Source organism: Kogia breviceps, chromosome 1 (assembly GCF_026419965.1).
Source record: "Kogia breviceps isolate mKogBre1 chromosome 1, mKogBre1 haplotype 1, whole genome shotgun sequence".
Lineage (NCBI taxonomy): Eukaryota > Metazoa > Chordata > Mammalia > Artiodactyla > Physeteridae > Kogia > Kogia breviceps.
This window is the reverse complement of record NC_081310.1, coordinates 193,065,336-193,079,290: the sequence shown is the minus strand read 5'-3', so window position 1 is coordinate 193,079,290 and position 13,955 is coordinate 193,065,336. Positions and strand designations below refer to the sequence as shown.

The 13,955-nt window shown below is 54.6% G+C and overlaps 1 protein-coding gene across 2 annotated transcripts in view; it reads left to right on the top strand.

Moving 5' to 3' along the window:
• TNFRSF1B (TNF receptor superfamily member 1B) overlaps nucleotides 1–13,109 on the top strand; it is a 36,503-nt gene extending 23,394 nt beyond the window's left edge. Inside the window, exons 8-10 of one of the 2 annotated variants that reach the window (XM_059064643.2) lie at nucleotides 479–513; nucleotides 5,899–6,088; nucleotides 10,451–13,109. In XM_059064643.2, the coding sequence (XP_058920626.1) occupies nucleotides 479–513; nucleotides 5,899–6,088; nucleotides 10,451–10,731 (506 nt within the window). In that variant the 3' untranslated portion in view covers nucleotides 10,732–13,109. Of the gene's footprint in view, nucleotides 1–478; nucleotides 514–5,898; nucleotides 6,089–6,278; nucleotides 6,427–10,450 lie in introns of those variants that run through there. The other variant, XM_059064648.2, reaches the window with a different exon arrangement.
• The last annotated feature ends 846 nt before the right edge of the window (nucleotides 13,110–13,955 follow it).

Genomic DNA, 13,955 nt, shown 5'->3' with positions numbered 1-13,955 from the left:
GGTCTGACAGAGCTGAGTATGGCAGTCCCCGTTCTCAGGAGCTTAGAGCCTGGGGCGGAAGGCATTTCCACTAACTTATCTACTAAAAGGCAAGATGCCCTCAGGGCTATCCAAGAGGGTAGAAGTCCAGGACTCTTGTCTGGGAATCCTGGGGGTTCAGGCCTTCTGGAGCATGTGGCATCTGAGCTGGGCAAGATTTTGATGGAGACATGAGTGCAGGAAAGAAAGGGCATGCAGAGCAGGGGGCATGGTACGAGCAAAGGGGGGCAGGCTGAAGAATGGTTGGGGGGCTGTTGAGGGCTGGCTGGAGAGTTGGGTCTGGGGGCTTCTGTGTACCTTGTCTGATAGGTAATTGCTCCCCCCAGGGCTGGGCCTACTCCGACTGCTTCTCTTTGGGCCCCGTGATCCCTCCTAGTTAGAACAGATGTGACCTGAGGAAGTCACTCTCTCTGACTTGTCCCCTCTCTCCTCTTTGCAGAGAAGCCCTTGTGCCTGCACGGAGACGCCAAGGTGGTGAGTCCCCCTCCTCCTTCCCTTGTCCTCTTCCTGCTGGGCTGGGTTGTCCCACGGGAAGCAGTGAATCCTCTGGGTTGGTCTGTCCAGCATCAGGCAGCGTGCAGAGCCCTGGGAGGCTGAGAAAAGGCCAGCCAGGGTCTGTTGCTGGGGCTAGTAAAGGTGACTTGAGTGTGAAAGGCCATGGCAGGGAGCAGAGGGGTTAGTGGTGTCAGCGGCCAGCGTGTGGTCATGGACCCATGGTGTGACCTTGGACTGACATGAAATTGCTCATGGCTGTTTCCTCACCGTTAAATTGGGACAGTTGTCTCAGCCAGCTTGCAGGGCTGTGCCTTTCACCCAGCTGGCAACAATTCTCAGCATCTCCATCATGTCTACAAAGCACTTCCTCATGGAGCAGTGGTTTTCAAACTGCGTGCTAGGGTACCCAAGTGTTCCACAGAGGGTCCTGCCTGGGGGGGGTCATCTCTGGGGTTGAGGTTAAGACTAGGGATCTGGGCCTGGGTCCTCCCCCAACTTCACCCTCTGATCATTTTTATGAAGTAGAGTCTGTGCAGGAGTTTTGCTAGAAACAGAACACCAACATAGTATTTCATCAGTTCTCCATCAGGAAGGCATTTGGCTGCAAGTAACCAAAACCATTAGGGTGACTTAAAAGGGCTTTATATTCTGTTGCACCACAAAGTTGAGGGGTTGATGGCTGCTGGAGTGGTTTGGTTGCATCCTTCTGTGAAGCCAGCAGGACCCCAGGCTCTGCCGTCTTTGGTGTTCTGGCTTTTGTTCTCTTGCTTTGTGGCCTGTTTCATAAGATGATGATCACCACTGCATATGTGACCTCCAGATTTGAGGCAGGAAAAAGAGGGGAAATGGCCAGGACAGCCACGGTGCCTTTTACAGGAAGTCAGACACTTTCCTAGAAGCCCCGGGTAGACTTCTCCTTTTGTCTCACTGGCCAGATGGTATCATGTGACCACCCCTAGCTGCAAGGGAGGCTGCGAAAGCGGGTGCTTTGCTTTCCTAGCCTTTATGATAGAGGAGAACCAGGGAGAGGGCTTGCAAATGGTTGTGGAATGAGCCAGTACATGGTGTCTGCTGCAACCCTGCACCAGGTAGGCAGGGCAGGGTTTATATCCAGTTTGACAGATGAGGAAACAAGAGTCCAAGGAGTTCCCTCCATGTCACCCGTCGTGCTGGGGCAGGGTTTCTCAAGCCTGCCTGCTAATTCTTTGTCACGAGGGGCTGTCCTGTACATTGTAGTCTGCTCAGCAATATCGCTGGCCTCTCCCCACTAGATGCCAATAGCACTGCCTCCCAGGAGTGAGAACCAAAATGTCTCCAGACATTGCCAAAGGGCCCCCAGAGGACAGGATCACCCCCGGCTGGGAACCCCTGTGCTAGGGTAAAGCTCAGTCCTGGTGGCCCAGTGCCTGAGGTTTACACAGGCTTTTGGACTTGGTAGGGACCAGACTGATTTCTTCTCCTGATTGTCCTGACCAGAAAAGAGGTACAGAGAGGGAAAATGACTTGCCCAAGGTCACACAGCAATATGTCTCTGGACTCCTGGCCCAGTGCTCTTTGACCTGCCCTATGGTATTTCAGCAGAGACAGAAACACTGGTTTGGGAGTTCAAACTATTTCCCATTTCCCTGGTGTGTGAATGCCACTCCTTCCTTTTTCTGGCTTCAGTTCAGTGACACTGACAGTTGCCGCCTGGTGGTCCATAGAGCAAGTGCACTCTCTAAGCTCCACCCCGGCACCCAGCTGCCACTTTCTCTTTGCTGACCAAGTGTTTCCCAATACTGGGTGCAGTAAAGCTGTCTCAGGTGTGGTCTGGAGCCCCCGCTTCCCCTTTTCCTTCACTGAGTTTTGTGTTAACTGAATGTGAGCGACTCCACTGCTGTTTGTTGAGTGCTGTTGCATGTAGAGCCCAGGGATGTGCTGGTAACTGGCCCTCCAGGTGGGAAAAAAAAAACCCAGAACGCTGATTTGTGGAGTTTGCTCATTTCTGTATTATAAACACTCCCACCATGGCCAATTTCAAGCTACTTACTGAACGTGGAGCTGGGAAGAAACACACACAAGTCAGAGCTGGTTCCAGCGCCCCCCTGGCTGAGCCCCGGGCCGGGCTCTGCATCCTCACCGCCCCCTGTGAGGTACAGTGTCATCATCCCCATTTCACAGATGAAGAAACTGAGACTCAGCGAGGTTCAGGTACCTGTGAAAGGGTAGGCCACTTGGCGAGTGGCAGAGCCCAGGTTCGAAACTCAGTCTGAATCTGCAGGGCTTGTCTTTACCCACCATCCTGTTCGCCCAGGGCAGATGTTCAGAATTGTTCCAGGCACCCGCCCCCCCATCCCCAGCAGGGACTGCCCTCAGAGGTTGGTCCCCTTCCCAGGTGCCCTTCAGTCCCCGGGCTCCCAGCCCTGCCCTGAACCCCATGCTCAGCCTGCGCCCCACTCCGTTCCTCAGCTGGCTGGCAGTGGTCGTGCTAACGGGGGCCTCTAGTATAATGCTCCTGGCCCAGGCCACTGGGCTTGAAAGCACGGTGACTCAGCACTTCCCTGTTCCTCCTTGTAACACCAGGGCATGGCAGGACGGTGGCTTCCCTTTGTTCTGAAAAGGCCCGTGTAACCACACGTGTGAGCTCACCCACAATCACTGCCACAGACACACTCACAAAGGCTCTCGTTTTATAAAGAGGGAGAATGTTCATGCAGTGCTGAACGTGGGCCAGGCACCGTACTGAGCGTTGTTCAGTCTCACAGCCGTGCTGTGATACAGGCAGTCTGATTATTGCCCCAGTTTTACAGCCCAGGAATCTTGGGCTCAGAGAAGTTAAGTACCTTTCTCAAGGTCACACAGCGAATGGGTGGCCTGAGACACAGACTTAGGAGTGCCTCTCTTCACCACCGCCAGCACACAAGCTAATTGCACCACTCACAGACATGCACACGTGCTCCCTCACACAGAGACACACGTGTGTGCACGCTTCAGACACCCTAACACCTATACATACAGGCGTATGAATCTCAGGAACACACGCTCACACGTGCAGACAGACACAGGCTCAGGCAGCGGCTTTGCCAGGGTCTCTGCTTCTGCCCATGGCGGGGCCGGGCTGGGAGGTGAGCAGGGCCGGCTGGGATCCTGTTTGTTCAGTGAGCCCCCTCGGGGCTTCCTCTTCCTGGGCTCCCAGCCCAAGGAACAGGACTCAATACATCTGTCCCACTCAGAGCCTGCCTGAACTTTGCGACTCGTGGCTTTTGGGGGAGGGAGGCAAGCTGTGACCTTTGGAGGTTTCTGTTCTGCCCGGTCCTAGCCACCAGCAGAAAAGTGGGACGCAGGCTGAAAAGCCCCTTCTCTGGGGCGTGTGAGAATGACATTTGGATGTTGCCCCTCCCCCTCCCTCTCCCCTGTCTGTCCAGGCTCCGAGCAGGGCTGGGGGTGGGGTCCAATACCAAGGTCAGACCATCTGGGCGAAGGTTCAGCATGAACTTGAAATGCCCTCCATTTCTCCAGAGCCGGGGCGTGGTGAACCAAGGAGGCGGGACTGAGTGGGAGGCACGCAGCCCTGGTACACTGAGCCCGAGTGTGCACTGAGCCACGGACCCACTGTGTGACACTGAGCAGGGGAATCACCCTCTCTGGGCCTCCGTGGCCTCACGGGAACTGCTTGCAAAGGATCCTTCTGACCTGGAGTGAGAGTCTGTGAGCTGACCTCGGGATAGGCAGGGCTCAGGCAGGGCTGGGGGCTATGGGGACTGGCCCCTGTGTCCTTCCTGTGTCCTCCACCTCTGACCTCACCTCCCTGACCCTGCTAGACTGCATCCCTGCGGCACTTACTCGCCTCAGGTCTCGTTCTACCCTGGACCCTCTCATCCTGGGCAGGCCAGGGCAGTGGGTGAGAATGTGGCCCCTCTGTCTTGTTTCTGGAATCCAGTGATCGCCCAGAACCCCAAGGCAAGGGCTTGTGCACCTGTTCAGTTGGAGCAGACAGGCAACCGCCTTCGAGTGAAATTTCCAGGGGTTCCCAGCATGGGTGCCTGGAAATGGGGCACCTTGTCTTGAGCCTCTGGGGCTGAAACCCCAAACATCCAGGAAGGGTGTGTAGGTTTTAGCCCAGATGCACCACGACGTCCTAACCCCTGTGACCTTGGGTAAGTAACTCAACCTCTCTGGATCTCGGTTTCCGCATCTGCAAGGCGGGGATAACACTCGGCTGTTGGAAGGATCAGTACAGTGTCTGGAGAGGCTTCAGCACGCTGCTTGGCATTGGATGGAGTCAAGCGTCAGCTAATATTTTCTTATTACTGTTGCTGGGATTTGTGTTTTATGAGAAAAAGATGGAGAGTCACAGAGCAGCTTGGGGAATGGAATCTGGAAAGTGTTGCCGAGATGGCCGGGCCGAGGGTCCTAAATGAGAGGACTGTCTACACTGGATTGACTGATTAAACACAAGGGCGAGCAGACGTTTTCTGTAAAGGTCCAGACAGTCAATATTGTAGGCTTTTTGGATCATCTGGTTTCTGTCATATCTCCTCAATCCTGCCATTGCAGTGGGAAAGCAACCACAGACACAATATAAACAAATGGGCGTGGCTGTGTGCCGATAAAACTGTATTTATGGACACTGACATTTGAACTTCACATAACTTCATGTCACAAGATATTAGTCTTCAAATATTTTTTTCAACCATTTAAAAATGTGAAAATTATCCTTAGCTCGCAGCCTGTACGGGAACAGTGGCAGGCTGGACTTGGTCTGTGGCGGTAGTTTGCTGAGCCCTGATTTAACAAACCCTTGACCAGCGCTTACAATAGAACAGGCACTATTCGGAGCGCTTTACAAAAACTCAGCCATTTAATCTTCACAATAACCCTAGGAGGTAGGTTGTTATTCTTTCCTTTATAGATGGAGAAACAGAGGCACAGAGAGGTTAAGTAACTTGTCCAAGGTTGCAGAGCTAGTGAGTGATGGAGTCATGATTTGCACGCATGTGGTCTGGTTCCAGAGTCCATGCCCTTGGCTGCTAGGCTGAGCCGCATCTCCCTGTGCTGATGGGATGACCTCAGGAAAGTCACTCTCCTTCTCTGGGCCTCTGCTTTCTTATGCAAAATGAGGGTGAAAATCCTGCCCCACCTCTAAGACTGTTTGGTGAACAGGGCCACGTGGCCCCTGCCCTCTTAGGGCTCACACTCCAGCAGGGCAGCGATGCTAATCACAGAAGCCACAGAGAATCACACGTCCTAAAAGTGCTGTGTGTGGAGAGAACGTGCAGAAGTGCCATGTAAGCTGTGAAGTGCTGATAGTGGTGAGAAGGAAGAGGGGGCGAGGAGCCGGCTGATGGGCTGACCGCCCTCCCCTTCCCGCATCTCCCCATCCAGCCGCATCTGCCAGCTGACAAGGCCCGAAGCGCGCCAGGCCCCGAACAGCAGCACCTGCTGAGCACGGCGCCAAGCTCCAGCAGCAGCTCCCTGGAGAGCTCGGCCGGTGCCGCGGACAGGAGGGCGCCCACTAGGCCCCAGCTGCAGGCGCCAGGCGTGGAGGAGGCCCCGGCCGGCTGTGGCAGCTCAGGTAAGAGGCGGGGGCCGCCCTGGCTTCCTCGCCCGCCCCCTTCCCCAGTGTGTTTCTTCCTCATCTCCGTCCGAGCTGTCTCCTCCTGGGCCTCCCCTGCAGGACGAGGCCTGAGCTCCTAGCAGGACACTGGAAGCCCTGCACCACCGGCCTGGGCCCTCCCAGCCTCCTTCCCTCTCTGCCCCCTCAGGTGCAGCTGAGCCACAAGCTTCTTTCTGTTCTCGGAACCCCCACGTCCCTCCCACCTTGGCCTGCGGGTTCTCGCACCAGGAACACCCTTCCTTCTAGACCATCTCAGCTTATCCTTTGCGTCCCCAGTCTCCAGGCAGGGAGTTTTCCTATATATTATAATACATATAATATATAATATGTAAAATAGCATATAACAGTGTTATATTATGTAAATATTATATATCAATATATGAATAATACATTGACATTATATTGATACTATATATGATATATGTAGCATATACTATATATTAATATTGTATATATAAATGTTATATTAATATATTATCTTATACATTAATGTTATATATAATATATATAGCATATAACATATTATATGTTAATATTATAATATGTCATAATTATATATTTATTGTATATTATGGATGTTGTTATATATTATATTGTTATATATTGTATTAGATAATATATTATTTTATTATTAATATATTATTAGAGTATATATAATAATTATATTGTAATTATATATTATATTATGTTTACAATATTAATAGCTATTATAGTTCCTCATCCTATCAGATGAGGAAACTGAGTCTCAGAGAGGTTGAACTGCTGGTTCAAGGGCACAGCTAGTGAACAGGAGAGCCAGGAATCACGCCTGGGCTCTCGGGGCCCAGAGTCAGCCTGGAAAGCTGAGTGAGTAAATGATGTCTCTGGGAATCCACTCACCGGGCCTGTAGTCCAGTCCCTTTGGGCCTGAGGCGCCAGGACTGCGGATCCCACGTGGGGTCTGGGGAAGCCCGTGCCCCGTTTACACAGTCTGCACTTAGCCCTGGACCTGGTCTGTGGCCAGCGGCACCCCTGGTGGGCATCTGCAGTGCCCACATTGGAGGAGGCCCCTGCGGGGGTCCCCCAGAAAGCCTGGGGCTCCCTTGGGCGTGTTTTGTAGTGAGAGGCCAAGCCCGCTGGCCTGTATCTCCCCCTCTCACCTGGCAGCGCTGGCTGGCGGGTCAAGGAGTGACTGTGGCCTTGGTTCATTCCCAGATGCCCTCCCAGTTTCGGACTGGTGCCGTGAGACTCTGGGCATGCTCCTTAACCCCGCCAAGCCTCAGTTTCCTGTCCTAGAGATGAGCACGGCAGCGCCTTGGCAGGGCTGCGGCAGCATTCACTACCTGCCTCCTGACTCAGGCAGTGGGCTGGGGCGTCCCACTTCTCGTTTCCCATCATCACCCACCCTCATCGGTGTGATGTCTTGTCAGTGCCCTCACCCCAGCCTGAGAGCTCCCCAAGGAAGGGACTGGGTCAGTGCCTGGAACACAGCAGGTGGCCCTAAACGTTTGTCGAATGAATAAATGCGATCCGAGTGTAAAGCTCTCGGTCTTCTTCTACCTCTTAGATTCATCTTTCCGCTTTCTTTGCGACACCTCTTCCACACGCATCCTGGTGTGGCTTCCTCCTTGGGGAGCCCTGACCGTGTCTGCCCACCCCTCCTGCCCTCTGTCTCTTTTCTGTTCTTTCCGCGCCTCTCTGGCCTCTGCTCTCCCCTCCTCTCCGTCCCACCCGAGCACCTCTCCCCAGTGTGAATGGGTAAACCTCAGGTCTGTGACCCCTCCTGGTCCCCCGTCTGCCCCCGCAATGTCTCGTTCACAGTGTGCACGGCCTTGGTGACTCTGGGTGACATTTGGGTGTTGTGGAGGCACAGGGTGGAAAGTTCCTTCCGGCCCCATGATTTCAGCACCCCACCTCCACCCCGCCCGTTTGGGGCTGTTCTGAGCAGAGCAGCTCGCCAGCTCCATCCTCCTCCCGGGCTTCCCTGGAGTCCGGAAGCAAACTAGACTGGAAAACAAACAGCCAGTCCTCCCGGCAACCCTTGGACACTCAGGTCGCCATGGTAACAGCAGCAACAATCATCCTTTTTGAGGGGCTATTCTGTGTCCGGCCCTTACATTGATCTCCTCAGCTTATCCACCATTTAGTCCCTCACTAGTTAGGAGACTCAGATGCCCACAGGGATGGGAGGGGCGGCGGGGCTGAACCTGTGCCTGAAGCCCTTGCTGCCAGTCGCATTCAGGTCTGTGGGTCCTGCATAGCCCGCTCTCCCCCATCTGGCTCCCAAGGGAAGCTCTAAATCCAGATTTTTAAAATGTAAACTCCTGAATTTTAAATGTTGGCAGCTAATTCGCTTAAAAACACTACCACTGGGCTTCCCTGGCGGCGCAGTGGTTGAGCGTCCGCCTGCCGATGCGGGGGACGCGGGTTCGTGCCCCGGTCCGGGAGGATCCCACGTGCCGCGGAGCGGCTGGGCCCGCGAGCCGTGGCCGCTGAGCCTGCGCGTCCGGAGCCTGTGCTCCGCAACGGGAGAGGCCACAACAGTGAGAGGCCCGCGTACCGCAAAAACAAACAAACAAACAAAAAAACACTACCACCACCAAGAGCAGAACACACCTGTGGGCTGGATTTTATTCATTCACACGTGTCCCTGTTACAGGCACTAGGGCCACAGCAGGAAACAGTCAGAAAGGCCCCACCCTTCTGGACTCAGGGCCTGGGGAGAACCCAATGAGGACTCCAGAAATGGATTGCACAGTGGGCGGAGCTAGGGGCTCTGGAGATTATAGCAGAGGGAGGGACACAGGGAGTGATGGATGGGCGGGAGTGAACCTCCTTTAGAGAGGGAAGCCATGGAGGCTTCTTGGAGGAGGTGGCCTGCAGGCTGAGGCCCAAGTAAAGGAAGGAGCGAGCTATGGGAATAGGGAAGAATGTTCCAGGCTGAGGGAGCAGCCCGTTGCAAAGGCCCTGAGGCTTGTAAGGCTCAAGGAGCTGCAGGGAGGTGAGTATGGCTGGAGGGAACCCAGACAGGATCTCAGAGCAGCAGGAGATGGGGTGGGGAGAAGGAAGGCACCAGGTCGTGCAGGGCCACATAGGCCATGGTGAGAAACTGTGTTTGGAGCAGCCAAGAAAATGATCTGGCTCTGGCTGCTGGTGGAGAACAGGCTGCAGGGGGGCCAGGTAGAAGCCAGGAGACAGGTGGAGACTGCACTAGTCCAGGGAGTGGATGGAGGTGCAGGCGGTATGCAGGAGGTGGTGAACTTGAAGGTGGACCAGGTAGGAACTGCTGGTGCATTGGATGTGGGGTGTGAGAGAAAGATGGGTCCAAGGCTTTGGGACTGAGCATCTGGGTGGATGGCAGGCGTGTGAACTGAGATGGGGAGGAGCAGGATGGATGGGATATGGGGGTGGAATCAAGCTGAGGTGCAGAAGACGTGGTTGGATATATGGGCCCAGTGTGAACCCCTGCTTCACTGAGCCTGTCACCCCGTCTCTAGGAGCCATGCAGGCTCCGGAGATACGGCAGAGAACAGGGCAGAGTAATTCTCGCCTCAAGGGGATGGAAGGGGTCATTAGACCCATTTCACAGCTGAGCAAATGGAAGCTCCGAGAGTTTGAGTGACTTGGCCGAGTTTATGGAGGCAGAGTAGGGATCCAAACCCAGGACTGTCAGGCAGCCGAGCTCCGGGCATCCTGGCCTCAGTGATGCGGACAGACTACGTCCCCACCACACCCCATCCTGGAGTCCCAGATGTATGAAACCTTAGAGGCAGCTCCATGTGAAAGGAAAAGATCTGCTGTGAATGAAGACAAGTTCGGGGTCAATGTTTAATTTCCATAAAGGAGCGATTTCCAAGCCCTTTGGTGTTGGCTCCTTGGCATAGAGATGACGGGCCGGTGACAGGGGTCTCGCCTTTTCATAGCTGGTGTGGCCAGGGCTGCTGATGCCTTGCTGCAGTTTCGGGAAAGTAATTCATCTTTACTGCTTCACCGAGACTCTGTAATGTATCCTCCTGCCCTGGCTCACTTCGGTTCTTTGCGGGGAGTGTGTTTTGTTCTTGGAACACCTTCACCTGCTTTATATAGTTGGCTCCTCCCATCTATGGGGTGACTTGGGCGGGGTATTCTTATTTGACAGGTGTAGAAACTGAGGCACACAAAGGTTTACGGGACTTGCCCAAGATTACACAGCAAAGCTGAGCTAGAACAGGGGCCTCTTGGCTCCTGGCCCAGTGCTGTTTCCCCGCATGTCTTAATTTGCCTCTCGGGCAGGAGGCAGGCTGTGAAGACACCCCCCACTCCAAGGCCCCAGCTGACCACTTTCTCCTGTCTTGTGTTTAGCAGAGGCATCGTCTGGTGGCCACGGGACCCAGGTCAATGTCACCTGCATCGTCAACGTTTGCAGCAGCTCTGACCACAGCTCTCGATGCCCCTCCCAGGCCAGCTCCACGAGGGACACAGACACCAGCCCCTCTGGCTCCCCAAAAGATGAGCAGGTCCCCTTCTCCAAGGAGGAATGCCCTTTCCAGTCCCAGCCGGGGGCTCCAGAGACTCTGCCGCAGAGCCCAGAGGAGAAGCCCCTGCCCCTTGGTGTGCCTGATGCCGGGATGAAGCCCAGCTAACCAGTCTGGCGTGGGCTGTGTCACAGCCAAGGTGGGACCAGCCCCTGGTCCTTCCAGGCCCCTCCCCCGCAGGACTCTGACTCTTTCTGGGCCGAATTCCTTTAGCGGCTTCCAGGGCCTCAGCCTTCCTCTCACCTGCAGGCGGAAGAAGGAGGAAGGGAGAGCCATGGTGTGTCCTGTCACGGTGTGTGTCTCTCTGGGAAGCCTGGTGGACACGGATGTGCCGGGCAGCCTGGGAAAAATCCCCTGCCTCTCTGAGAGCTGCCCCCTCCAGCTGGTCCTGCATGCTTGGTTCCTGGAGCCCTTGTCATTTTTGGTTTCTATTTTTCTTTTAATCCCTGGGCTCTACCCGGCTCCGGCTTCCTTCTGGGCAGGAGGGATGCTGCATGCATCATCCTCGGAGAAGGGGCAGTGGGGAAAGAGCAGGGCTTTAGCCGGAACGTGAGACTGCAGGATGGTTCCGATGGGGGTAGCGGGGGTGGGTGTCATCAGTCAGATGGTTCTGTGCAGGGAGCGGGTGGCAACCCCTGTAGGGGACAGGAGTCCCCCAGGTTAGCTCAGGACTTTTGGAAGCACCGCCTCCAAATCCACTCCTGCTAGCTCCATCTCGTCGTACCATGGGGTGAAAACCAGATGCCCAGCGCCCAGGCAGGCAGCCTGAATGAGGGCTGTGACCTGGTTGAGATGGCAAACCTCTAACGGGAAATCTTCCAGTTTTAACATGTGGCAATTTAAACACAAACAAACAAATAAAACCATTAGCTACCATGTGGGTAAACGAGCCAACAGTGTAACAAAGCCAGACTCAGCGTTTGTCTCCTCTGCCTTTGACCTTCACTCCCATTTGCCCCCAGTTTGAGCTTCCCCTCCCCCACTGTCTGCTATGGTGCTCCAAGGCCACACCTTTTCCTATCAGGGAATTTCAGGAACCGGAGATGACTGAGGCCCTGCAGCCGTCTCCTCCTACCTCAGCCTGGACCTTCCTCCTTTGCCTCCCAAGGGGGTGCTCCTGTTTCTCCCGACCCGCTCCCACTGTTCTTGGAGTCCCAGGTCCCTGTGGAGCCTCGGAGCCACGTTGGTACCGTGCCCACTGAGATCACCACTGCGTGGTCGTGAGATGCTGAGAGCCAGTCGTGCGTCTGTGTTGTGTGTTGTGGTCCTGTGCAGCCCATGTTGTCAGATCAAATGGCCTGCCAGAAGCAGCCGAAGCTAACACTTTTGCCGAGGGATTCTTCCCCATTAAGGAGTCAGCCCACTCCCCCCAAACGCATGCCCAGACCCTGTAGACAGTGGACAAGTGTGGCCTTCACCGGATTCTGGAAGGAAGGGGGAGGGGGCCCTCCTTGAGAAGACTGTTGGGTCCCTGACACTTGGATCCCTTGTTGAAAAATTCCACTGGACTTGAACCTGGCAGCTGAACTTTCGGAGGGTAGGAGAAGCCCAGCCCCTACCATGGAGTTTAGAAAGGCTTCCCACTCTGGAATCAAGACGTCCCTCTGCCAGGACTGGCCAGGGTCTCCAGCCACATTGGACCCTTTACGGCCGTGGAGCACTTCTGCCCCCTGGTGGACTGTCCTGGGAGGACCTCAGGCCTCATCGTCATCACCCCAGCAGAACAGGGATGAATTGGAAGGAGACTCCTTCTGGCTGTGGCCTCATTTTGTTACCAGAATTGCCACCAGACCCTTGGTCAAAACCCACCAACCCTTCCCTTGAACAGGAACTAACATACACCTTTAAGTCGCAGGGTCTGGACACAAAGAAAGAAGCTACAGAGAGAGGGAAACAAAAACTGGATCGGACCAGCTAAAACCAAGATGGCCATGAACCTGACCTCTAGTAGACCCTGAGTCTCATTCTACACTGATTTTACTACATTAGCTACCAAATGACACACCTACAATGGCTGTGACCGGAAGTCACTGACCAAAAACAGGACAGAAAAGGGATGGCACCCCATTTCTAGGAAAACCCTGCCTCTTTCCCAGAAAAGTAATGCATTTGCCTCCCCATCATTCGTCTCACTCTAACCCCCATTGTCCTGACTCCTTAAAAGCAAATCCCTCTCACCATTAAGGCAAGAAGTGCATTTATGAACTAAGTTCCTGCTTCTCCATTCCCTGGCCATTGAATAAATCTCGCGCTGCTCCAGTCTCAGCTTCGGTTTTGTTTTTGGCTATGCGAACCCAAAAGAACCTTCCCTGCCGAGGCAGGGGGCCTCAGCCAGGCTAGGGCCCAAGTGGGGGGTCCATTCGACCTAATTTGGTAACAGTTTTCCCGCTTGTGGGCTTGTGTTGATCCCAAGACAAGGAGAGTTTGCACTGTATGTATCCCAGACAGCATTCCTGCTTCTAAATAAACCTTTCCTTTGTTTTACACATTGACTGACTGCTGGCTCTGTCTTCGGGTCTGAGCTGGGGCATGTCTACGGTCCTAGTGCCTGACACCAGTGTGAGGGTGGGGAATGGGTCGTGGCCACCGGAGTCTGACAAGTCCAGGCTGTGGCGGGACCCCAGAAACACCCGCATTACAGCTGAGAGCCCGGCTGTGCCCTCGGGCCTGTGAACAGTGGGAAGGCAGCTCTTTGTCCAGAGCCACCCAGCTGGCCTCCAAATATGCCCTCATCACATGCCCCGTCCATCACCTTGGTCTCCTGGGCCCTCTCTTAGGGTTGCGGTGGTCTCTGCAGGTCTGCTTGTTCATGTGCTGTCCCTCCTCACTCAGGGGAACAAGACTCTGGCCTCCAGGAGGTCCCAATCTCGAAGACGCCTGTGAGGCCCATCACTGCGTGTTCAGACTGTAAGCAGGTAAGTTAGGGGGTCCTTGGAGAAAGAGAACCAGGGATGGCTTTCTTTTTAAAAAAATTAATTAATGAATTAATTAATTTTTGGCTGTGTTGGGTCTTTGTTGCTGCATGTGGGCTTTCTCTAGTTGTGGCGAGCAGGGGCTACTCTTCATTGCGGTGCATGGGCTTCTCATTGTGGTGGCTTCTCCTGTTGCGGAGCATGGGCTCTAGGCGCAGGGGCTTCAGTAGTTGTGGCACGTGGGCTCAGTAGTTGTGGCACGCGGGCTCAGTAGTTGTGGCACACAGGCTCTAGAGCGCACGCTTGGTAGTTGTGGCGCACGGGCTTAGTTGCTCCGCGGCATGTGGGATCTTCCCGGACCAGGGCTCAAACCCATGTCCCGTGCATTGGCAGGCGGATTCTTAACCACTGTGCCACCAG